The sequence below is a fragment of the Maylandia zebra genome, linkage group LG15 (assembly GCF_041146795.1).
Source record: "Maylandia zebra isolate NMK-2024a linkage group LG15, Mzebra_GT3a, whole genome shotgun sequence".
In the NCBI taxonomy this organism is placed as follows: Eukaryota; Metazoa; Chordata; class Actinopteri; order Cichliformes; family Cichlidae; genus Maylandia; species Maylandia zebra.
Window position 1 is genome coordinate 533237 of NC_135181.1, and position 18957 is coordinate 552193.

Genomic DNA, 18957 nt, shown 5'->3' on the forward strand with positions numbered 1-18957 from the left:
AGTAGCAAACTAACCGTGTGTGCAGTGGTTTGCCCGTCCGACTCCCTCCTCTCCTCTCAGGCACCTTCAAGTAGTGACACACAGCAGCTAGCCGGACACGCTAATGAGGGCTGCATGACAGCAGCACACAGGATTAAATACTTCCACATTTACCGCCGACAAAAGTAACCGGCACTAGTACACAGCACCGTGGAAAGCCCCGTTAAGGTCTAAGAAACACTTACGATGGTCCAGGGTTCACAACCACAGCTCCTCCACCTGTTGCATTTCCTGAAGACTTCCCGCAGGAATCAGTCAAGCCATGTCAGCTCGCGGCTAAAGGGATTTGCTGCGAGACTTAAGTCAGAGAGCTTCCAAGTCCGTCAGCTGCTCCGCGCACACGCGGACCGTCGCTATGAGACGGAATGGAGCGCCGCTCTGTGGTCGCACCTGTCGTAGAGTCTGCGCGTCTCCTTCCAGCTGCGCTTATTCGGCACATGTTGGGATGTTTTAGCGAAACAGCCCTACTCGCTGTTAAATAAGCCAAACCTGGCGTTGTTTTACTCATGAACAGATTTACGCGTCAATAAATGACAGGTTAAACACTGCGAAAGTGTGTTTACGTTATTTTGCGACAGCCGCTATCCCCGCACGACAGGTGCCGTGTTCGGTCGCAACGTGGAGTTGTTTACTGTTACCCCAGAGTGCTGTCGGGCTTTAAAGACAGATGAAGCACTTTTAACAGACCTCCTTTCGTAAATAATTGGACTAGGTGACTAACGAAGGAAATGGGGAAGCCAAAGAAAAAGAGTGAGTGTGTGGCAAAGCGTTTAAAACATCGCAAACTGCTTTCTAAAGTGCTGAGGGTGATTGTAGCTTAAAGCTAATGCTAACGGCAGGTCCCATAAGATGATGACAGAAGCTGCATAACTCGGCAGAGAAGAGTTCAGCAACTTTTCTCGTTTTCATAGAGATCCGTTACACCGCATATTGGACTGTGATTCACTCCGTAAAGCTGCATTCGACAATTTGGACTCCTGCACATTATAAAGCTGTTTAAATAACCTGCGAATAAATCTTCTCACTGTAATGACAGTAATCTCACTATGCTGCTCTTGGTCAGGTGACCTGAGCCGAGCCGAGCTGATGATGATGACCATTGCCGATGTCATCAAGCAGCTGGTTGAAGCCCACGAGAAGGGAAAAGACATCAATCTTAACAAGTAAGTAATCAACGATACAGTAGACATACAGCGTGTGCAACAATAGTCTGTAACCAAAACAGCAATGAACTGGTCCCACTAACTGTCTACCCTCCATGTCACAAAAGATTAGAAATTGGTATCAGCTGCAGGAAACAGTCATGTGATTACTGTGTAGATTACATAGGCTGCATATTACAATAATTAAGAATCTAGTATAGATGGTAGATCTCTCCCCCCCCCCCCCCCCCCCCCCCCCCTTATGTTTAAGACGTGGGTCTTTCTCTGGGCCTGTGGTCATCTAAGTGCTGCAGTCCTGTAGTCTGGGCCAATGATGTTGTTGTTATTCATGCAAACTTCACAACCAAACATCTGGTGTGTGTGCCTTAGTGCACTTGGCATGGGTGACTTGTACATCTGTGAAGAGCCCCTCAATGCATTGAGGGGCTCCAAAACCTCCAATGATTTATGGAGGTTTTGAAGGAATCAATGCTGTCATCCAGATGTCAAGCAAGACAACGCTAGACCACAATGTGCAAAAGACATTAGCACATTATTGAATAATTAATATGACAAAGGAGCAGCTGAAACACATCGAGGAACAACGAGAAACCTCTTCCTGTCAACACCAGAGCCGTTGATCTCCTCAGTGGGAAACATGCGCCTATTCCAACTTTTTTAAAAAGCTTTTTGTGCCATAAAACCAAAATAAGTTTGCATTAAAGAACAATTTTAATTAGTTTTTTGTACAATTTTCAGTTCTAGGTGAGTTTTAAGCGAGTTGCATTTTGTGTTTTCAAACAGAGTTAAGACTCAGGCCTCAGCTAAATATGGACTTGAAGCTCAGCCCCGACTGGTGGATATCATCGCAGCTGTTCCACCGCAGTACCGTCGAGCGCTGGTGCCCAAACTAAAGGCCAAACCTATCCGCACTGCCAGCGGGGTACGTTGTGTTTATTCTGCCGTCCATGTCTCTGTCCTGCAGTCTGATATTTCAGGTTAAGGTTCAGTAAGGCTGAAATAAAATGCACTAAGTGGCTTGTTGAGTAATAGTTTGGAGTCACATGTTAGCAGATGTGTGTGTGTTTATGTCTGGTATAGGATGAGTACAGCATACAACACTGATGGGGTTTAATCCTTCAGCTCAGCTTTAGATGGACAGTGAAGATTGGAAATGCATGAACGTTCAGACTATATGGAAATTATATCTCTCACAATACCTAACCCCCAAAATGGGAGCAGATTTAATAACTTGTGTTTTTACTGCAGATTGCAGTCGTAGCTGTGATGTGTAAACCTCATCGATGTCCTCACATCAGCTTTACAGGCAACATCTGTGTGTAAGTTTTGCTTTTTGATGAGAGAAAATCTGTGAGGACATATTTCATCTTTGAGCTGCTTCAGCATGAGCAGTATCAGTGCTGTGTAAGTATATTTAGTGGTCATACTGTGGTACACAGAACAAACCCTAAAGCCAGGTAGATGTAAAAGCTTTGACATGTTTGAGCTTGAAGTGCTGACAGGAGTTTATTAATAATCAGTTTTTTGTTTTCACTCTGGCAGCTACTGTCCCGGGGGACCGGACTCTGACTTTGAGTACTCCACACAGTCTTACACTGGCTACGAGGTGAAGCACCTTGATTTTCATCTACTGTGTATGCCTGCTCGGAAGGTTTGAAGCCTGATAAAGTAAATAAGTTGTCTCCACAACCCAAACTGGGAGCTGTTTCCACAGCAGCCTCTGCGTCCCATTCTACTTTCAGAAACTCTCAAATCCACAAATAAGCAGTCAGAGAGCAACGTGCTCGTCAGAATAAAATGTTATTGCGAGGTCTTTACTGCCTGATCATCCAGGACTTTGTGAGGACAAAGACTTAAAAATGAATTCTGGATTTATCCTGGAGCCGGTTTAGAAAAGCTACGGACAAAATCGAATCGTGGCAGTGCTCTCGCTGTGTTTGTGTAGAGACCAGCATTTATACGCATGTGCCTCGACACACACGTGTAGCTACATTTCTAGGGAAGTTCACATCACGTTATGATGTCGTGTTTGAGAATTGTCTTTGTTTGTGACTTCCCTACAGTGAAGAACCCAGAGGTATAAATCCGTTATAATAACTACAGTAATTCAGCCTAGAAGTAACAGTTACATGAAGTGGTCCTTCAGCATGAGGCAGGATGTTTGCAGAGATATTGTGCAGGTGAACAAGAGCATTCCTCCGAAACGGTTTAACATTCAGCTCAATGGACACGCTCTGTTCAGAAATGACTCCCAGGTTCCTCACAGTGTTACTGGAGGCCACAGTGATGCCATCCACATACATCAAGTTTGTATATTTTGTGCATTGATACTTTGAGCCATGTTTTTTAATTTAACCCATAAAACGGGTTTGTAAGGTTCTTAGCACAGAACCCTGTGGAACACATGTCTGTCTTTTGTATGTAAGCAAACGTTAAACGTCCTTCCTGCTTCTCCCCTTCTTTCTGACAGCCGACTTCCATGAGAGCCATCCGAGCTCGTTACGACCCCTACCTGCAGACCAGACATCGAGTGGAGCAGGTCGGTGATTTTCTACGGTGTACTTTTTAAAAATTGACATTGTTTTGATTATTCGTGTTATTTTGGCTTTTCCTGAAATTACAGAAGCAGGAAGCACCTTAATCAGGTGTTTCGATTGAAGTGTGTCTCTTTATGTGGTCTCTAGATGAGCCATTTCCACAAATCAGCCGGTGATAATATATTTAGGTGCTGTAATGAGTGTCGAGGCTTTCACTGACCCTAATTATGCCATTACTTAAATTTATGGGCCCATTAGTGCTTCGCAGCAGAGCAAAGTCAGTCATTGGAACAGTTCATGTGGATCTTTTTTTAAACTGGACACAGTTTTTGTTTTTTCCATGGAGCTTTGCCTGTGGGGGGTCCGGTTTATGTGCACTAGCTGTTTGAAGTTTAATTACAGTTAATTTTTTGAGGGAACAAAATGATCGTTCTGCTGAATAATGGTGCATTGCTGCACTTAGCTGAAGATGCAGATAAGTCCATTGCTTTAATGGTACCCAACCCTCGGGTGTGATTTGCAGCTGAAGCAGCTGGGCCACAGCGTCGACAAAGTGGAGTTCATCGTGATGGGCGGGACCTTCATGGCTCTGCCTGAGGACTACAGAGACTACTTCATCAGAAACCTTCACGACGCCCTGTCAGGACACACCTCTAACAACGTGGCTGAGGCTGTCAGGTATTTAATGAACTCCAGCGTTGAGCCTGGCAGGGGTCTGTGTCTCACAATAAGAGCAGAACACATAGTAGGATCTCTCTTGATAACAAGGATGTTAAAACGGTCACGTATGCTAGAACTACTGAGAATAACAACGGTAGCATGTTTGGACCCTTCCATGCTAGTAAATGCCTGCTTTTGTGTGAAAAGGCACGTGAGAACATCTCCAATGACATAATGTCGGAGTTAAAGGTTGGATTTCATGCTGGTTTCAAAAAGCTCGCAGCGAGTGATGCAGAGATTGTGAAGCGGCTGACGTCTTTGGGATGTGTCGATTCCTGCAGTGATTATTAGACAGAGGTTTTTCCTGTAGGCAGCAGGGCCTGTTTGCACGTTTCCCTGACGGCCACTCGCCCCTGCAGCCTCTGGTCTCAGCTGCAGTGTTTTTACCATCGGATTTTCAGAAAATGTGTAAAGGTTGTAACCACAAGAGGGAGCTACTTCACCATTTTCAGTATTTCCCTGAACTCACTGAGCTCTTCTCGCCTTCTGATCATCTCATTTTACTCTGACTGTCCATTTGCATGTTAACATCAAACTATTACCTGAGTCTTACCTGCAATCTTCTAACAGATTTTCTGTCACCCGTTGTTTTGTTTGACCTCTTCTGTATATTTTGGTGGTGATCTGAAACGTAACTTTTACATTTGGATTATTACTCGATAAGCCAGTTTTTTTAGTGCCTTGTGTCATGTGGCGCACCTCGGCCTTTTCTCCCCGTTTCCTGTGTCTCTCTCAGGGCTACTGTACTGTAACCCTGAGAGATGGCGGGAGAGAAGAGACGGCCTCTTCCGCTGAGACCATTTATGTTGAGGCAACAGTAGGTGGATCAGCTGATTGCCCAGACGCAGCTCTCTCTTCTGACCAAAGTGTGGACACAGATTTTCATTTAATGGTTTTTCTTTATTTTCATGATTTACTTTGTAGATTCTCTCGATTGAAACAAAAAAGTGTGAAATAACCCAAAACATGTTTTATATTTTAGATTCTTTAAAGCAGCCCCCTTTGCTGTGATTACTGCTCTTCGATGAGCTTCATGAAATGCTTTTCCTTAGTCGTGGTTTCGTAGCAGCTGTTTGACCATAAAGGCCTGATTCACACAGTCTCCTCTGAACATGTAGAGATGTGTCTGCTGCCGGAGCTCTGTGTGGCATCTATCTGATCTGAGCTGCTGCTAACCTGCGCTTTCTGAGGCTGGTGACTCGGATGAATTTATCCTCAGCGGCAGAGGGACTCTTGGGCTTCCTTTCCATAAACATGTGAGCCAGTTTGGTCGTAGCACTTAATGGTTTTTGTGACTGCACACATTCAAGGTTTTAGCAAGAAACTCCACAAATGATCCCTGACAGGCACACCTGTGAAACCATCTCAGGTTTGCAGCCCTGCCAAAACAAGCAAAGGGCGGCAGCTTAGAGGAATATGAAAGATAAAACATATTTAGAGTTATTTAACCTTTTTTTTTTTTTATTTGCCTCCAAAGATCTGGTTTCATATATTTGATGTCTTCAGTTTGTACAATGTAGGAAGCAGGGTTTTAATAGTTTTACAATTTTCATTAGTTTTTATTTTTATTTAGTTTTGACTTCAGATTTTCAATTTTATACCAGTTTTAATTAGTTTTTACCAATTGTTTGGTGAAAATCCTTAGTTTCAGTTTAGTTTTGATTCGTTTCAGTTATAGTTTTAGTTGTTTGCAATAATTAAGTGCAACAAAATCCCAGTTTCATCACATCAGTCATGCTCTTCTGCTCATCCTTGGGTATGTTGCTATTGCAGCTACCAGACCCTGCACAGGTCGCCTGTCTGTCGCAGGGCGAACACGCAGAGACAGACAACTCACATTCCCACCTATGGGTTCTTTAAATAAATAAAGGCAGATGAACAACCATTGATACCAGGCAACTATAAAATGTATATCTTGGCCCCAATGAGACTATTAACTCTTGCAGCACCGTGTGTTCGTAATTTTGGTTCAAGTGAATTGATAAACTCTTTGAAGGCAATTGACTCACACAGTTGTGTAGATGTCCCCGTCCTGTTGTCTCGGGATGCATCAGGCTGCCTTGCCTGGGTTAGCTTCTGTTTCTGGGGATGAGGGTTGAGTGTGCTCCCTTCTCAAGCTAAGCTAGGTTAGCCTTCTTGTGTGAGCTTTTCAAGCGCACTTTAAGGTTTGTGGGATTTTTTTCCCTTTAGAAATGTCCCTCATAATTTGTCTCTTTCCACTACAAGACACTTGCTTTATCCAAAACAGTCATATTCAAAGTAATCCCAAATTGGACTCTGGCGCTTTCTCCTGACATGATTCTGCGCGTGGACGGAGCAGCAACACAGACGACTCGACTAACGTGCTGCCACCTGCTGGCACAATGAGACACAGCAAGCAAAAACCTGGAAACTAAACTTCATTTTCACCCTTGACACGCACACATCAATGAAAACGAAACACATTTTTGCTATAAATTCAGTTAATTTTAGTTAGTTTTGTGAACACTCATTACTGTTTTAGTTAGTTTTCCTTTTTTTGTTTTTATTTTTATTTTTTATTTCCGTTAATGAAAATGTTTTTCACTTCTAGTTTTCGTTAACGACAATAACCTTGGTAGGAAGTAGTAAAACCATTAAATGAGAAGGTGTGTCCAAACCTGTGACTGCTGCTGTACATCATCAGGTCTGTTTCCTCAGAGGCTGTGCTGCACACCATGCTGGTGATTCTTTGGGAATCGCTGTTTGTGTGTCACCAAACGTGTTAACCTTCATTACATGTTTATATAATCAGCTGAAAAATAAAAATGAAGCCAGTGCAGCATGAGTGTAATACTGGGACTCCCAGCATCCCCTGCTTGTGCCATGCAGTAATAAAGTAGCGTGCCTGATTCCACTCTGCTTTAGTTCAGTCACCACCAGACTTCCTGAAAGAAGTAAAAAGACGTTGATGAGGAATCCACACATTAAACTGTTGAATGAGTTCATTCAGGATTCGGGTGAAAGGAATAATCGAGGTCACTCTGACGAGTCCTCTGCTTTCCCATCGATTTCTCACTCGGCCACTTGTGGCCAGTTTTGAATGAAATTGTCCCGCAGCTGCTCAGTGTGGATGAGTAGAAACACCAAGATGATTGGAGAAGATTCAGAGTCAGGTTTATAGAGACGATTGGACCAAATAATGGGTTTGTCTGCGGCCAGCCGCATCAGCCTGTTTGTGTGCAGGAGCTATTTGCTTTCCTAAAGTCCGATTAGGCCCGAGAGGCTAGTTTGTGCGATTGCGTGTCTCTTCTGATGTATGTCCCGTGTGTGTACACGAGTGTGTTTGCGGGAAGTGTGTGAAAGTGTGCCTGAATCCTCCCTGCACTTCTAACAGCATGCTTTGTTAAGATGCTAGGATTACGGTAATTGCAGTGGCTGCGTCTGCAGGAAACACTCGGTTTTGCTGCCCTTATCTCTGTGTGTGTGTGTGTGTGTGTGTGTGTGTGTGTGTGTGTGTGTGTGTGTGTGTGTGTGTGTGTGTGTGTGTGTGTGTGTGTGTGTGTGTTTGAAAAAAGTCGTGTGCATTTGATGTCTCTGCTTCTCACTCTGCTCCTGATCAGATCGCAGCAGTGAGATACCTCGAGATAATCGCCCGAGATAATAGACTTTTTATTGATTCATCTCACACAATCTGATCATTCTCTCTGGAGCATAAACTCTTGTAATTGGTGTAAATCAGCCAGCAGACTGTAAAAGATGGACGTTTATTGCCAGCAGATACAGTCTGAAGGAATATGAGCCGGTGTGAAGGCAGCTAATCGTCATCAGAGCAGCTGGAGCGGAGAGAATGACACCTGGCCAGTGTCACGAGAAGAGGTGTGTGTGTGTGTGTGTGTGTGTGCGTGTGTGTGTGCGTGTGTGTGTGTGTCTGTCTGTGTGTGTGTGTGTGTGTGTGTGTCTGTCTGTGTGTGTGTGTGTCTGTGTGTGTGTGTGTGTGTGTGTGTGATTTCGATCAGTCACTCAGATAAGTCTGGAAGCATCACTGGACTCGATGTTGTTTCTGTCTCGAGATTTGTAGAAGACGAGTGACCGCGCTGCGTCACATGTTGCTCTGTTCTCCATCTCAGGCGTCCTTGTTGTTTATTGCTTTATTAGTCAGCCTGTGTCACGTGGCATGCAGGGACACTTAGTGAGCAGTGTGGCCTACTGTTAATATTTAATGGGTTAGCTTTTATGATCATACTGCACGTTGTTCCAAATATTACTGACATGGAAAAGATGCAGAGTGCAGAGCGGACTAAAGGTGGTCGTACCAAATATTCACTTTGAAGATCATTAAACTTGTGCAAACTGTTTCTGCATCATGTCCTGTACTTTCATGATTTCAATAAATCACTGCACCTCAGAAAGAAATGAGGGGCGACTCGAGCACTGAAAATCATAAAGAAATAGAGATTATAAAGAATTCGAACAAAGGGTCTGATTGAATATGTGATTCAGAGACAAATTGTTTAAAGGGACGAGCCAGTCGGGACTTTCTAAAGTTTCTGCTTTTCTTTATCAAGTGTGTGATTTTTGTTTGATGCCAAGACTGTTGACAGACTTCACTTAATATGAACAAGATGCTATCAGGTTCAGTCAGATTTGAAATGGAAGACGTCTGAGCAGGACAGTTTAGATTTCACTGAAAGTGTTTGTCTTTGCAGAAAGATTAGACTCACGGACTTTGGCAGAGTTGCAGAGAGATCTGAATCCAAGTTTATAAGCTGGGATTGTTTGTAATAAAGCAGATTTTTATCTGGACGAACCACAAGCTTCATTTGAGATGTTACCCGGCCAATGGCTGCTCTGACTCATGCACTGCTCCCGCGTCTCCTGCCTCTTATAACCCAGAGAGCCTCAAAATGTATTGTAATTATGTCAGAAGTTGGCAGATGTATTTGTTGAATCCATTTGAAATGGTGTTAGAGACAGCTTCAAAGAAAACGCTTGAATCCAGCAGGACAAACACATCTCTTAATAAGTAGATCCAGATCATACCCAGTAAAGTGTCAGTGACTTGCAAACAAAACACTTGTTAATGTCTCATTTAGCATTTCCCCCTGTCATGCATTTTCTTTATTGGATTAATCAGTGTGTCTTTAATGTGAGGTTAGTGTTAACTGTCGGGATAATGAGCCGAGCAAACTCGCAGCCTGTAAATTGATGTTGCTAAATGGTCCCAGTAATATGTTTCCTTCATATGGAGCAACTCAAACATTTAGACTCTGTGAGACTAAATAGTGAAATTAAAAAGACATTATCACACAGACATGAAAGCGATATTTTAAAAACACCCAATGAGCAGAAACGACATCAGCACAAGTAACTGGGAATGTTTTTCTCCTGCAGGTACTCGGAGCGCAGTAATACCAAATGCGTGGGGATCACTATCGAGACGCGGCCCGACTACTGCCTGAAGCGGCACCTCAGCGACATGCTGGGCTACGGATGCACCCGGCTGGAGATAGGAGTCCAAAGCGTCTATGAAGACGTGGCCCGCGACACCAACAGGTCCGTGGGTAGAAGTCATGTGACAGCAGGGCGGGGATGGCTCAGTAGGTGGAGTGGCGGCCCCATGATCGGAAGGTCAGGGGTTCGAATCCACTGAACGGCTACCCTGAGGTACCCCTGAGCGAGGTACCGTCCCTACACACCGCTCCCCGGGCGCTGCTTAGTGGCTGCCCACTGCTTCACTGAGTGAATGGGTCGAATGCAGAGAGAGTAATTTCCCCACGGGGATCAATAAAGTATACATTATTATTATTATTATTGATGGGGTTGCAGCCTGCAGGCTTTAACAGCTACTCTCTGCTTGTGTGTTTGTGCAGAGGCCACACGGTGCGAGCTGTGTGCGAGTCTTTCCACCTGGCAAAGGATGCCGGCTTCAAAGTGGTCGCCCACATGATGCCAGACCTGCCGAACGTGGGCATGGAGAGGGATGTGGAGCAGTTCATTGTGAGCTTTTTTCTTTCTCTTTAGCGCAGTTTTACCGCTAATCTGAGCTGAAGGTGAGAACGGATACGAGGAACGAGTGAGGGTTGGTAGGTTATCGGTATTACTTTGTCAATAAGAGGGAACCGCTTCCACCGGGGCGAGTGGACTTGGTTTTGGAGGTTAAATGATGGCAGCCTTTTGCTTGTACAGTGCTGTGAATCCCTGTCTTCTGCATATACAGGAAATGTTGTGAGTCCTTACAGTAATCGCATTACTTTTGAGGCCTCGTTGGTGGCCTCCCTGGAAAATTCTGGTCGCTAAGGAAAAATGTGCATTCAGCGAGCAGCTGGTTGGTGGTTTCTGGAGGTCAGCAGCTGTGCTGGGTGCTGTCAGGCTGAATAAGAAGGTGCTGCACCAAAAGTGTCCTCTCGACCGCTTTGGTCACCAGCAGATCGCCACGGTTTGGATGGAAGGTGCCGACCGCTCTGCAAACACTCACTAACGAAACATCAAATGATGGTGAAACTCAAAAAAGTGAGACACAAACTTCAAATTAAAAGTTGTGCCTTCCTGCTCAAACAACACGTTTCAAAGACGCAGCTTTTAATCAGTCAATCAATCAATCAAAGCTTTATTCGTCACATGCAGGTTGCCCTGCAGTGAAATGGGACCCCCCGCCCCGACCTTACACATATAGCACAGACATTACATGGGGATACAGGTTGGAGATTGGTAGCATTAGAGAAAAAAACATTGAAATGTACACTACAGTGGAAAAGTACAAGAGGAAAAAAAGAGATCCCTACTCATGCTGTGCTTCCATGGTAGGACAGCATGAGAACAGGAAACAAAAAACTCCTCTGCACAAAAAGCACATAAATGTCCACAGCACAACTTTGTGAAGACATGACAAGCCACAGGGGTGGGTGGGGGGTGAGGAGTAATCCGAAGCAAACACAGCAGCCGCCCTGCACAGCGCTACCATTCCAGCGCGGCACACAGCCCGCCGTGTTCCCTCGCAGGAAACAAGCATCGAAGGCGTTGGAAAGGGAGGGGGGATGAGTGTGTGCTTATCAGTGTAAGTGTGTGTGTGTGTGCGTGTCCATAGTTCAGCTGAGACAGTGTCCTTCGCCCTGCCAGGCTAAGTAAACAGTCTACCAGCCAATCCAGGTGGCCTTGCATGGGATGGGAAGGAACAGACTCAACACGGTCGCTATCAGGGAGTTTTTTGTTCGGCTCCAGCCCGAACAGTGAGAGCTCTCTGCCCGTGCTAACGAGCGTCCAGCTGCAGACCGCCACGTAGTGATGTGTCGGTCGCGAACGAACCGCCTCTTAGAGCCGGCTCTTTGAAGTGAATGCGCGAGCCTCTTTCTCTCGCACTTTTTTCCGCTTCACTCCGCACGTGACCCTTGTGCTTGAGGAGCAGAGGGGGGAGGGGCGACTTCCTGTGTAATTTGCATAATTTTGAATCATTATGCTTTAAATTTTACTTCTGTGATCCTCGTCTTCTTTTTTTTTAAACAAAAAAGTAGTCACTGGTCACTTGATTATTTTGGACCTCAGCGTTAGCCAGGATCGAATCCTTGATTGGATATTTTTATGGATTTCCTTCATAAGAAAAGTTGTAAGCGGACAGAAGTGTGTTGACATGTTCTTGAGAAACAAAATGATTAAAAGCTCCAGACTAAAAATAGCATGTTTGGTCGATCATCAGGTTTATTGTTTGTGGAATAAGTAGTCAGACCTTCCCTCTTCTGCATGGCAGCAGCGTGCGTCACCTCACAGTGCGATAGTACCAAATATGTCCCACGTGTAGCGTCTCAAAATAGACCCGGAGAAGACGGCGACAGTCACTCACAGTTGATGGAAGTCTTGTCAGATGCCACTCAACGACGGGCTCAGTTTGCTGCTGTGATTGGAAACATGGCTGAATGCGCAGAATCAGACGGGCTGCCTTCCCAGAGCGCCAAACTGTAGGACGTAAATGACGACTCGGTTTGAAGCTGCGTGCCCTCTGAGCTCATTCCACTTGTTTTGAAATCAGGTGATGAAAATGCAATGAAGGAAAAGAGCAGATATGACTAATCGGTGCAGGTGATATGACAGTGGCTGTGTAAGAACCAGCAGTGATATTGATTTCCCCTCTCGTACCTGATAATTAAACCGTGTTTGTGTTTCGTTTTTAAGCTGCTGTGTCTGATACGTGGCTCGCTTTGAAGGAGAATCTGATACAGAGATGAAAAGACCCCAAACCGCCGTGTTGCTCTGAGATTAGCTGTAACCTGCTTTCACACTCAGCTCAAAGTGAAGACATGTTTGAAAAAGATGTTTTAATCTCAGATACTTAAGTTTAAAATGTCAGAGTTTGTAGAAGCCTTGGCTAACAGCACAGCGTGATGTGGGCAGTTTGTTTGGTTCTCACAGGTCCAGTGGCTTTATTGTCTTTCCAGCCACGTGCAGTAGGGGTGGGCGATATAAACGATATACGATAGAAACGATATAAATTTGGCCAACGATAGAGATTTTGACTATACCGCTCTAGCGATAGCGCATGTTGATGATGTCATCAAGCTGCGCCTGTTTTGGTCGAAAGCATCGCAGCGGCTACAACCATTATCGTCTGCAAAATATGCCGACAGTCACAGCAAAGAGATGAAGCACTGTTGAAATATGGGGAAAGCCAAAAACTGCGCTTCCTCCACTTCCCTAACATTGATTCATTAATGTTGAATTCTCTCGCAGCTGTTCTGTTCTCATGTTGTTGCAGTATATTAATGACTAACCTCGTATTGTGGATGAATAATCTCAGTTGTTCTCCTGACTGAAGTTTGATCCGTGTACAGCATCCTGCTATGCGATTGCATTTGTCCCTGACCACCAGAATCCCTCACGTTAACTTTTATCCAGTGGGAAAAAAGTTGACGTTCATCCTCCAGCTTCACTGTGCTAATGTTATGCTAACATAGCTGTGTCGCTAGCAATCACGTAGCACAACATTATATACCAGGTAGGGGTGGGGGAAAAATCGATACTGTGTAGTATCGTGATATTTTGTATCGATGCAGGGACAGCAGAAATCGATATTTTGTTACAAAAAGGTTTTTGTGCTCTGACTTCAGAGCATGTTGATCCTTTTTCTGAGCAAGAATCCTGACATCCCTTCACTGTCCAAATGTGTTTACCGGTTTTTGGCAGCAATAAACATGACAGTTTACTTATTTTAATTTAAGACATGTTTTATTTTAATTACGTTTAAAACTTTTTTATTTAATGTAAAATTATATTTTGTTTTAATTTACTTTCAAATTCTTCAGTTGCTGAATGGGCTGCATAGTTTTCATAAATAGCTATAATTGTACCAGATGGTTGCATTCAGTTAAGCTGGACTAGACTGTAATACAAACCGTTCAGTTTGTCAACGATAAAACTGAAATGAGAGAAAGACTGAGTGTGAGACTTTGATATTAGATAAAATGAATATTGATAACGTTTACCTTTATGGACAGAATCTGAATATTGCAAAATATTTAAAAAATTGCAATAATATCGTATCGTGGGATGTATGGTGATTCCCACCTCTACCAGGTAGTCCAACTTCAGTAACCCTGCAAACGCCACTGCTGTTTAGTTTTCTGTCTTCATTTATGTTGGAAGTGGTAGCAGAGCTGTACGTTTGAATTAGTTTCAAAAATCTCTCAGTCAGAACATGGTATGAAATGTTTAGGTGGAAACTAGCGAGCTAACTTCCTTCTAACTTGTCTGTGAAGGTTCTCAGTCATCCAGGTCATCGTAGTCAAAGGAGCTTGCAAAGAAAAGCGTCTGGACTTCTTTAAGTTGCTTGAAGACGTTTCACCTTCATCCGAGAAGCTTCTTCAGTTCTAAGGTCAAATGGTGGAGAGTCCCAGATATAAACCTAGTGGGAGTTTCCCCCCACAGAGGGACAAAAGGACCCCTGATGATCCTCTCATCGCCTGAGCCAAGGTGGGAAACTGGGTGTGGGTCCCAATCAGCCAGAGTTTCAGGTGTGTTCATTGTGAAACCTGGCCCCACCTTATCATGCGAATTCCTGAGGTCAGATGGCCCAGGATGTGAGTGGGCGTTAAGGCGTCTGGGAAGGATCTCAAAACTGAATTATAGATGGCAGAGAGTTGGTGTCGTAAACCCCGCCTCTGTTCAAAGATGGTCGCTCACAGTGGACATAGATGGCTTCTTTCACTCCTCTTTCAAACCATCTGTCCTCTCTGTCCAAAATGTGAACATTGGCATCCTCAAAGAGTGACCTTTGACCTTTAGATGCAGATGGACTGCTGAGTCTTGTCCTGTGGAGGTGGCTCTTCTGTGTTGTGCCATGCGCTTGTGAAGTGGCTGTTTGGTCTCTCCGATGTAGAGGTCTGAGCATTCCTCGCTGCACTGTACAGCAAACACCACATTAAGTCTGTGTTACTCGCAGCAACAACTCCACCTCATTGTGAGTCCATTTAAAAACTCGGTGCTTTTCCTCCACATTTTGCTGCAACGTTTCAAAGAGCCGGAAAGCAAATAAACAGCAGACAGAAATGAGGCAGGTCGAATCTTCTTGCGTTTCACGCATGCGCAGGACTGGAACGTGAGCGTTTTCGACCGTTTCAATGTGGACGCACAACTCTGTGAAAACGACTGAAAACGCTAGTGTGGACGCGAAGCGTTTTCAAATCTATCCGGGCCAGTGTGGACGTAGCCTCCAGTCACTGAGCAGCTCCCACCCCTGATGAGCCTGTGTGAGCACTGAGCGGCTCGTTCAACAGACTTTTACAGGAAGGAGGTCACTCCTACCAGCAGCTGTCAGACGGCTGGACGTCCTGCTCATCGGCTTCTTTGTTCACTGTACGTTTCACCAGAATCACTCCCCCAACACACACACACACACACCCACACACACACACACACACACACACACACGTGTACATATTTCTGTACATATGAACTTCAGTTGTGTGTATAGGACTACTTTGTGTCTTCCTTCTATAGTTTATATTCCCCCTTCTGTAACAGCTGTGTAACACCCAAATTTCTCAACGGTGGGATAATAAAGGTTTATTCTATTCTATTCTATTCTATTCTATTCTATTCTATTCTAGTCTATTCTATTCTAGAACAGCTCTGGCAGCAATAACTGGAAGTAGTCATGTTTTGGTCTCTGATATCTCGCTGGGGGACATGTGTCCCACTTTTCTTCACAGAAGTTCTGCTTTTATTGTGAAGGTGTGAGGAGTTCATTGGCAGATGCTACAATCCTCACCTTCATACAGGGAGGACTTTATTTCAAACATAATTATATGGCAAGTGTCTGTGAGCGGAGCGACTCATGAGAGCAGAGTAGGACTTCTCTCTGAGCAGAATAAGGAAGGTGTGCAGCCGTGAGAGCGTCTCCAGTCTGGTGCACTTCAGCTGTGGACTTCTTTCAAAGCAAACCTCACGTACATGTGTGTTCACTGAAGCCGTCGTGCCCGTGAATGTGACTCACATTGTACCGTGGAGGGCGGGACTGTGACAGGAAGCTGTATCTGTGTTTCCTTCCCTGCAGCATTTCCTCTGTCGCTCGTCCTCTCTGTCGTCTGTGTTTCTCCCAGACAGCCCAGAGTGTTTTCTCTCTCGCGTCTCCTTTTCTCCTCCGTTGTCTCTCACTTGATCTCTTTCTTCTCTCTCCTCTCCAGTTGTAACGTTCCTCTCGTCTCCTCCAGCAGTCACACCGGCTTCCTCTCTGCCTCTTTTATCACACTGACACTTACATTATACAACTTGTGTGTGACTCCCCTTTGTTCCTCCTCATCATATCTAATCTTCCATGACACCCGTCATGCCAGTGAGTGGAGCGTAAAAAATATGAATTTTCACTCCAGGATCCAAACTAAGCTTTTCAGGATCCTTTTCCATAAAAATCCGAGCTAAAGCTCTTACTGACGGAGCATCCAGGAACAGCCGGTTTGAAGGACGGGAAGAAGAAATGATCAGAAAAGGTGGGGGAAATGGAGAAGAGAGGAGTGCCTAGATTTGCATTAAGATGTTTCACTTTAGTTTGCTTAATAACCTCTGGAGTAGCACACTGTGGAGTACTTCCTTTGTAATAGCAGGTCCTTATTTTATGTCTTCACCACATTTTGTGCCAGTAACAGAAGAACATTTCAAAAAGGCTGAGCAAACGTTTCCATATCAATCACAACATCAGTACAGACTGTACATCATGCAGAGCTCGAAAAGAAGATGAGTGGGCTTCTTTAAGTTTGTTAGGTTGTTAAAGCTCTCGTTCAAGAGGCTTCTTCAGTCCCAGGTGTTTAAATAGGAAGCGGTCGACCCCCTCGAGGGTTTAAACACCGGGAGCTCGTTCAGGTTCTTGACACTACGTGACCAGACAGACGGGGATCAGCGGCTGTCTGTCTGCTAAACTCATGTAAAGAAATATTAACGTGGCTGTTAGCAGTTCTGTAAGATTTTAAAAACATCTTGTAATTCAATAAACTGAAGCACCAGATTTATGCCAACGACTTAAAGCAATTGTTTTCTGAATGATTTTGTTGGTCTCTCACATTTTTGTCATGCACGAGCCAACTGGGGCCACGCTTTATCCATCGACCTCACGTTTGACTCTACAGGGTGGGCCGTTTGTATGGATCCACCGTAATAACATGTGAATGGTTGGTGATATTAAAGTCCTGTTTGTGGCACATCAGTACAGGGAGTGCAGAATTATTAGGCAAGTTGTATTTTTGAGGAATAATGTTATTATTGAACAACAACCATGTTCTCAATGAACCCAAAAAACTCATTAATATCAAAGCTGAATGTTTGTGGAAGTAGTTTTTAGTTTGTTTTTAGTTTGAGCTATTTTAGGGGGATATCTGTGTGTGCAGGTGACTATTACTGTGCATAATTATTAGGCAACTTAACAACAAACAAATATATACCCATTTCAATTATTTCTTTTTACCAGTGACACCAATATAACAGCTCCACACTCACAAATATACATTTCTGACATTCAAAAACAAAACCAAAACAAATCAGCGACCAATATAGCCACCTTTCTTTGCAAGGACACTCAAAAGCCTGCCATCCATGGATTCTGTCAGTGTTTTGATCTGTTCACCATCAACATTGCGTGCAGCAGCAACCACAGCCTCCCAGACACTGTTCAGAGAGGTGTACTGTTTTCCCTCCTTGTAAATCTCACATTTGATGATGGACCACAGGTTCTCAATGGGGTTCAGATCAGGTGAACAAGGAGGCCATGTCATTAGTTTTTCTTCTTTTATACCCTTTCTTGCCAGCCACGCTGTGGAGTACTTGGACGCGTGTGATGGAGCATTGTCCTGCATGACAATCATGTTTTTCTTGAAGGATGCAGACTTCTTCCTGTACCACTGCTTGAAGAAGGTGTCTTCCAGAAACTGGCAGTAGGACTGGGAGTTGAGCTTGACTCCATCCTCAACCCGAAAAGGCCCCACAAGCTCATCTTTGATGATACCAGCCCAAACCAGTACTCCACCTCCACCTTGCTGGCGTCTGAGTGGGACTGGAGCTCTCTGCCCTTTACCAATCCAGCCACGGGCCCATCCATCTGGCCCATCAAGACTCACTCTCATTTCATCAGTCCATAAAACCTTAGAAAAACCAGTCTTTTTTTTTTTTTTTTTTTTTTTTTTTTTTAATACTTTCTCTTTATTGATTTTCATCTTATTTTACATACAGAACTAAAGAGGGCAGGGGGAACCAACACAGTCACATATGTTCGCATATTCCAAAATACACTACGCCTTGTTTTACTTACACATATTACATATTACACAGGTGCATGTTCCATTCAAACAAATTCGCAGCTGTCCCTCTGCATCACAGAGGTATCAGTTTCTAGCCTCTTGACATAATGATCCCATCGTTCCCAAAGTCTCTCTCCTTTCTCCTTCTGTAGCCGCAGTGAGAGGGTAATCAGTTCCATATGATGAATTGCGTTAATAATGTCTATGACCAGCTTCCGCGTGGGGGGGCTTGTCTGTAACCAACACCTAGTAATTGCCTTTTTGCATGCAACCATAATTATTTTCAGTAAGTATAAGTCTCTGTTATTTATATCCTCAGGGATATTCCCAAGGTACATGGTACTAAAGGAGAAGTCCAGTATTACTTCCAGCACATCCATCACCATTTGTTTAATCTCCTCCCAAAAGGTCTTCAGTTTAGGGCATGACCAGAAGACATGGAAGCAACCTGCAGCGACCTCCCCGCACTCCCTCCAGCATGAAGCGCCTGAACCACTTATTTTGGATTTCTGCTTTGGTGTGATGAAGAATCTAATTAAATTCTTCCATCCAAAATCTCGCCATGTTAAAGAATTTGTGGTAGACAACACATTCTTCCACATCCGCAACCAATCTTCCTCTGAGATAGTTATACCTGCTTCTTTTTCCCATCGATGACTGACATATCTTGTTGAGGTCTTTTTCATGGCTGTAAAACTTCTGTATATTTTGCCTATAGTACCTCTTATAATGTTCTCACCATAAGCATCCATAAATATTTGGATCACC

General features: G+C 44.2%; 2 protein-coding genes across 7 annotated transcripts in view; one reads left to right on the forward strand and one right to left on the reverse strand.

The window, feature by feature from the left end:
* Positions 1-370, reverse strand: part of LOC101482075 (kinesin-like protein KIF13B) — a 32577-nt gene extending 32207 nt beyond the window's left edge. For 4 of the 6 annotated variants that reach the window (XM_004542322.6, XM_076873631.1, XM_076873630.1 and 1 more), the window contains exons 1-2: positions 225-370; positions 15-110 (exon numbers count right to left, since the gene is read on the reverse strand). The gene's annotated coding sequence lies outside the window, so the exon portion shown is untranslated. The remainder of the gene's footprint in view (positions 1-14; positions 111-224) is intronic. The other 2 variants (XM_076873632.1, XM_076873629.1) reach the window with 2 other exon arrangements.
* A 250-nt stretch (positions 371-620) lies between these two features.
* The window catches only part of elp3 (elongator acetyltransferase complex subunit 3), a 29546-nt gene continuing 11209 nt past the window's right edge, over positions 621-18957 (forward strand). The window contains exons 1-9 of the mRNA XM_004542325.5: positions 621-789; positions 1103-1202; positions 1986-2124; positions 2451-2521; positions 2745-2808; positions 3673-3741; positions 4263-4417; positions 9812-9973; positions 10291-10417. Of these exons, the coding sequence (XP_004542382.1) occupies positions 768-789; positions 1103-1202; positions 1986-2124; positions 2451-2521; positions 2745-2808; positions 3673-3741; positions 4263-4417; positions 9812-9973; positions 10291-10417 (909 nt within the window). The 5' untranslated portion in view covers positions 621-767. The remainder of the gene's footprint in view (positions 790-1102; positions 1203-1985; positions 2125-2450; positions 2522-2744; positions 2809-3672; positions 3742-4262; positions 4418-9811; positions 9974-10290; positions 10418-18957) is intronic.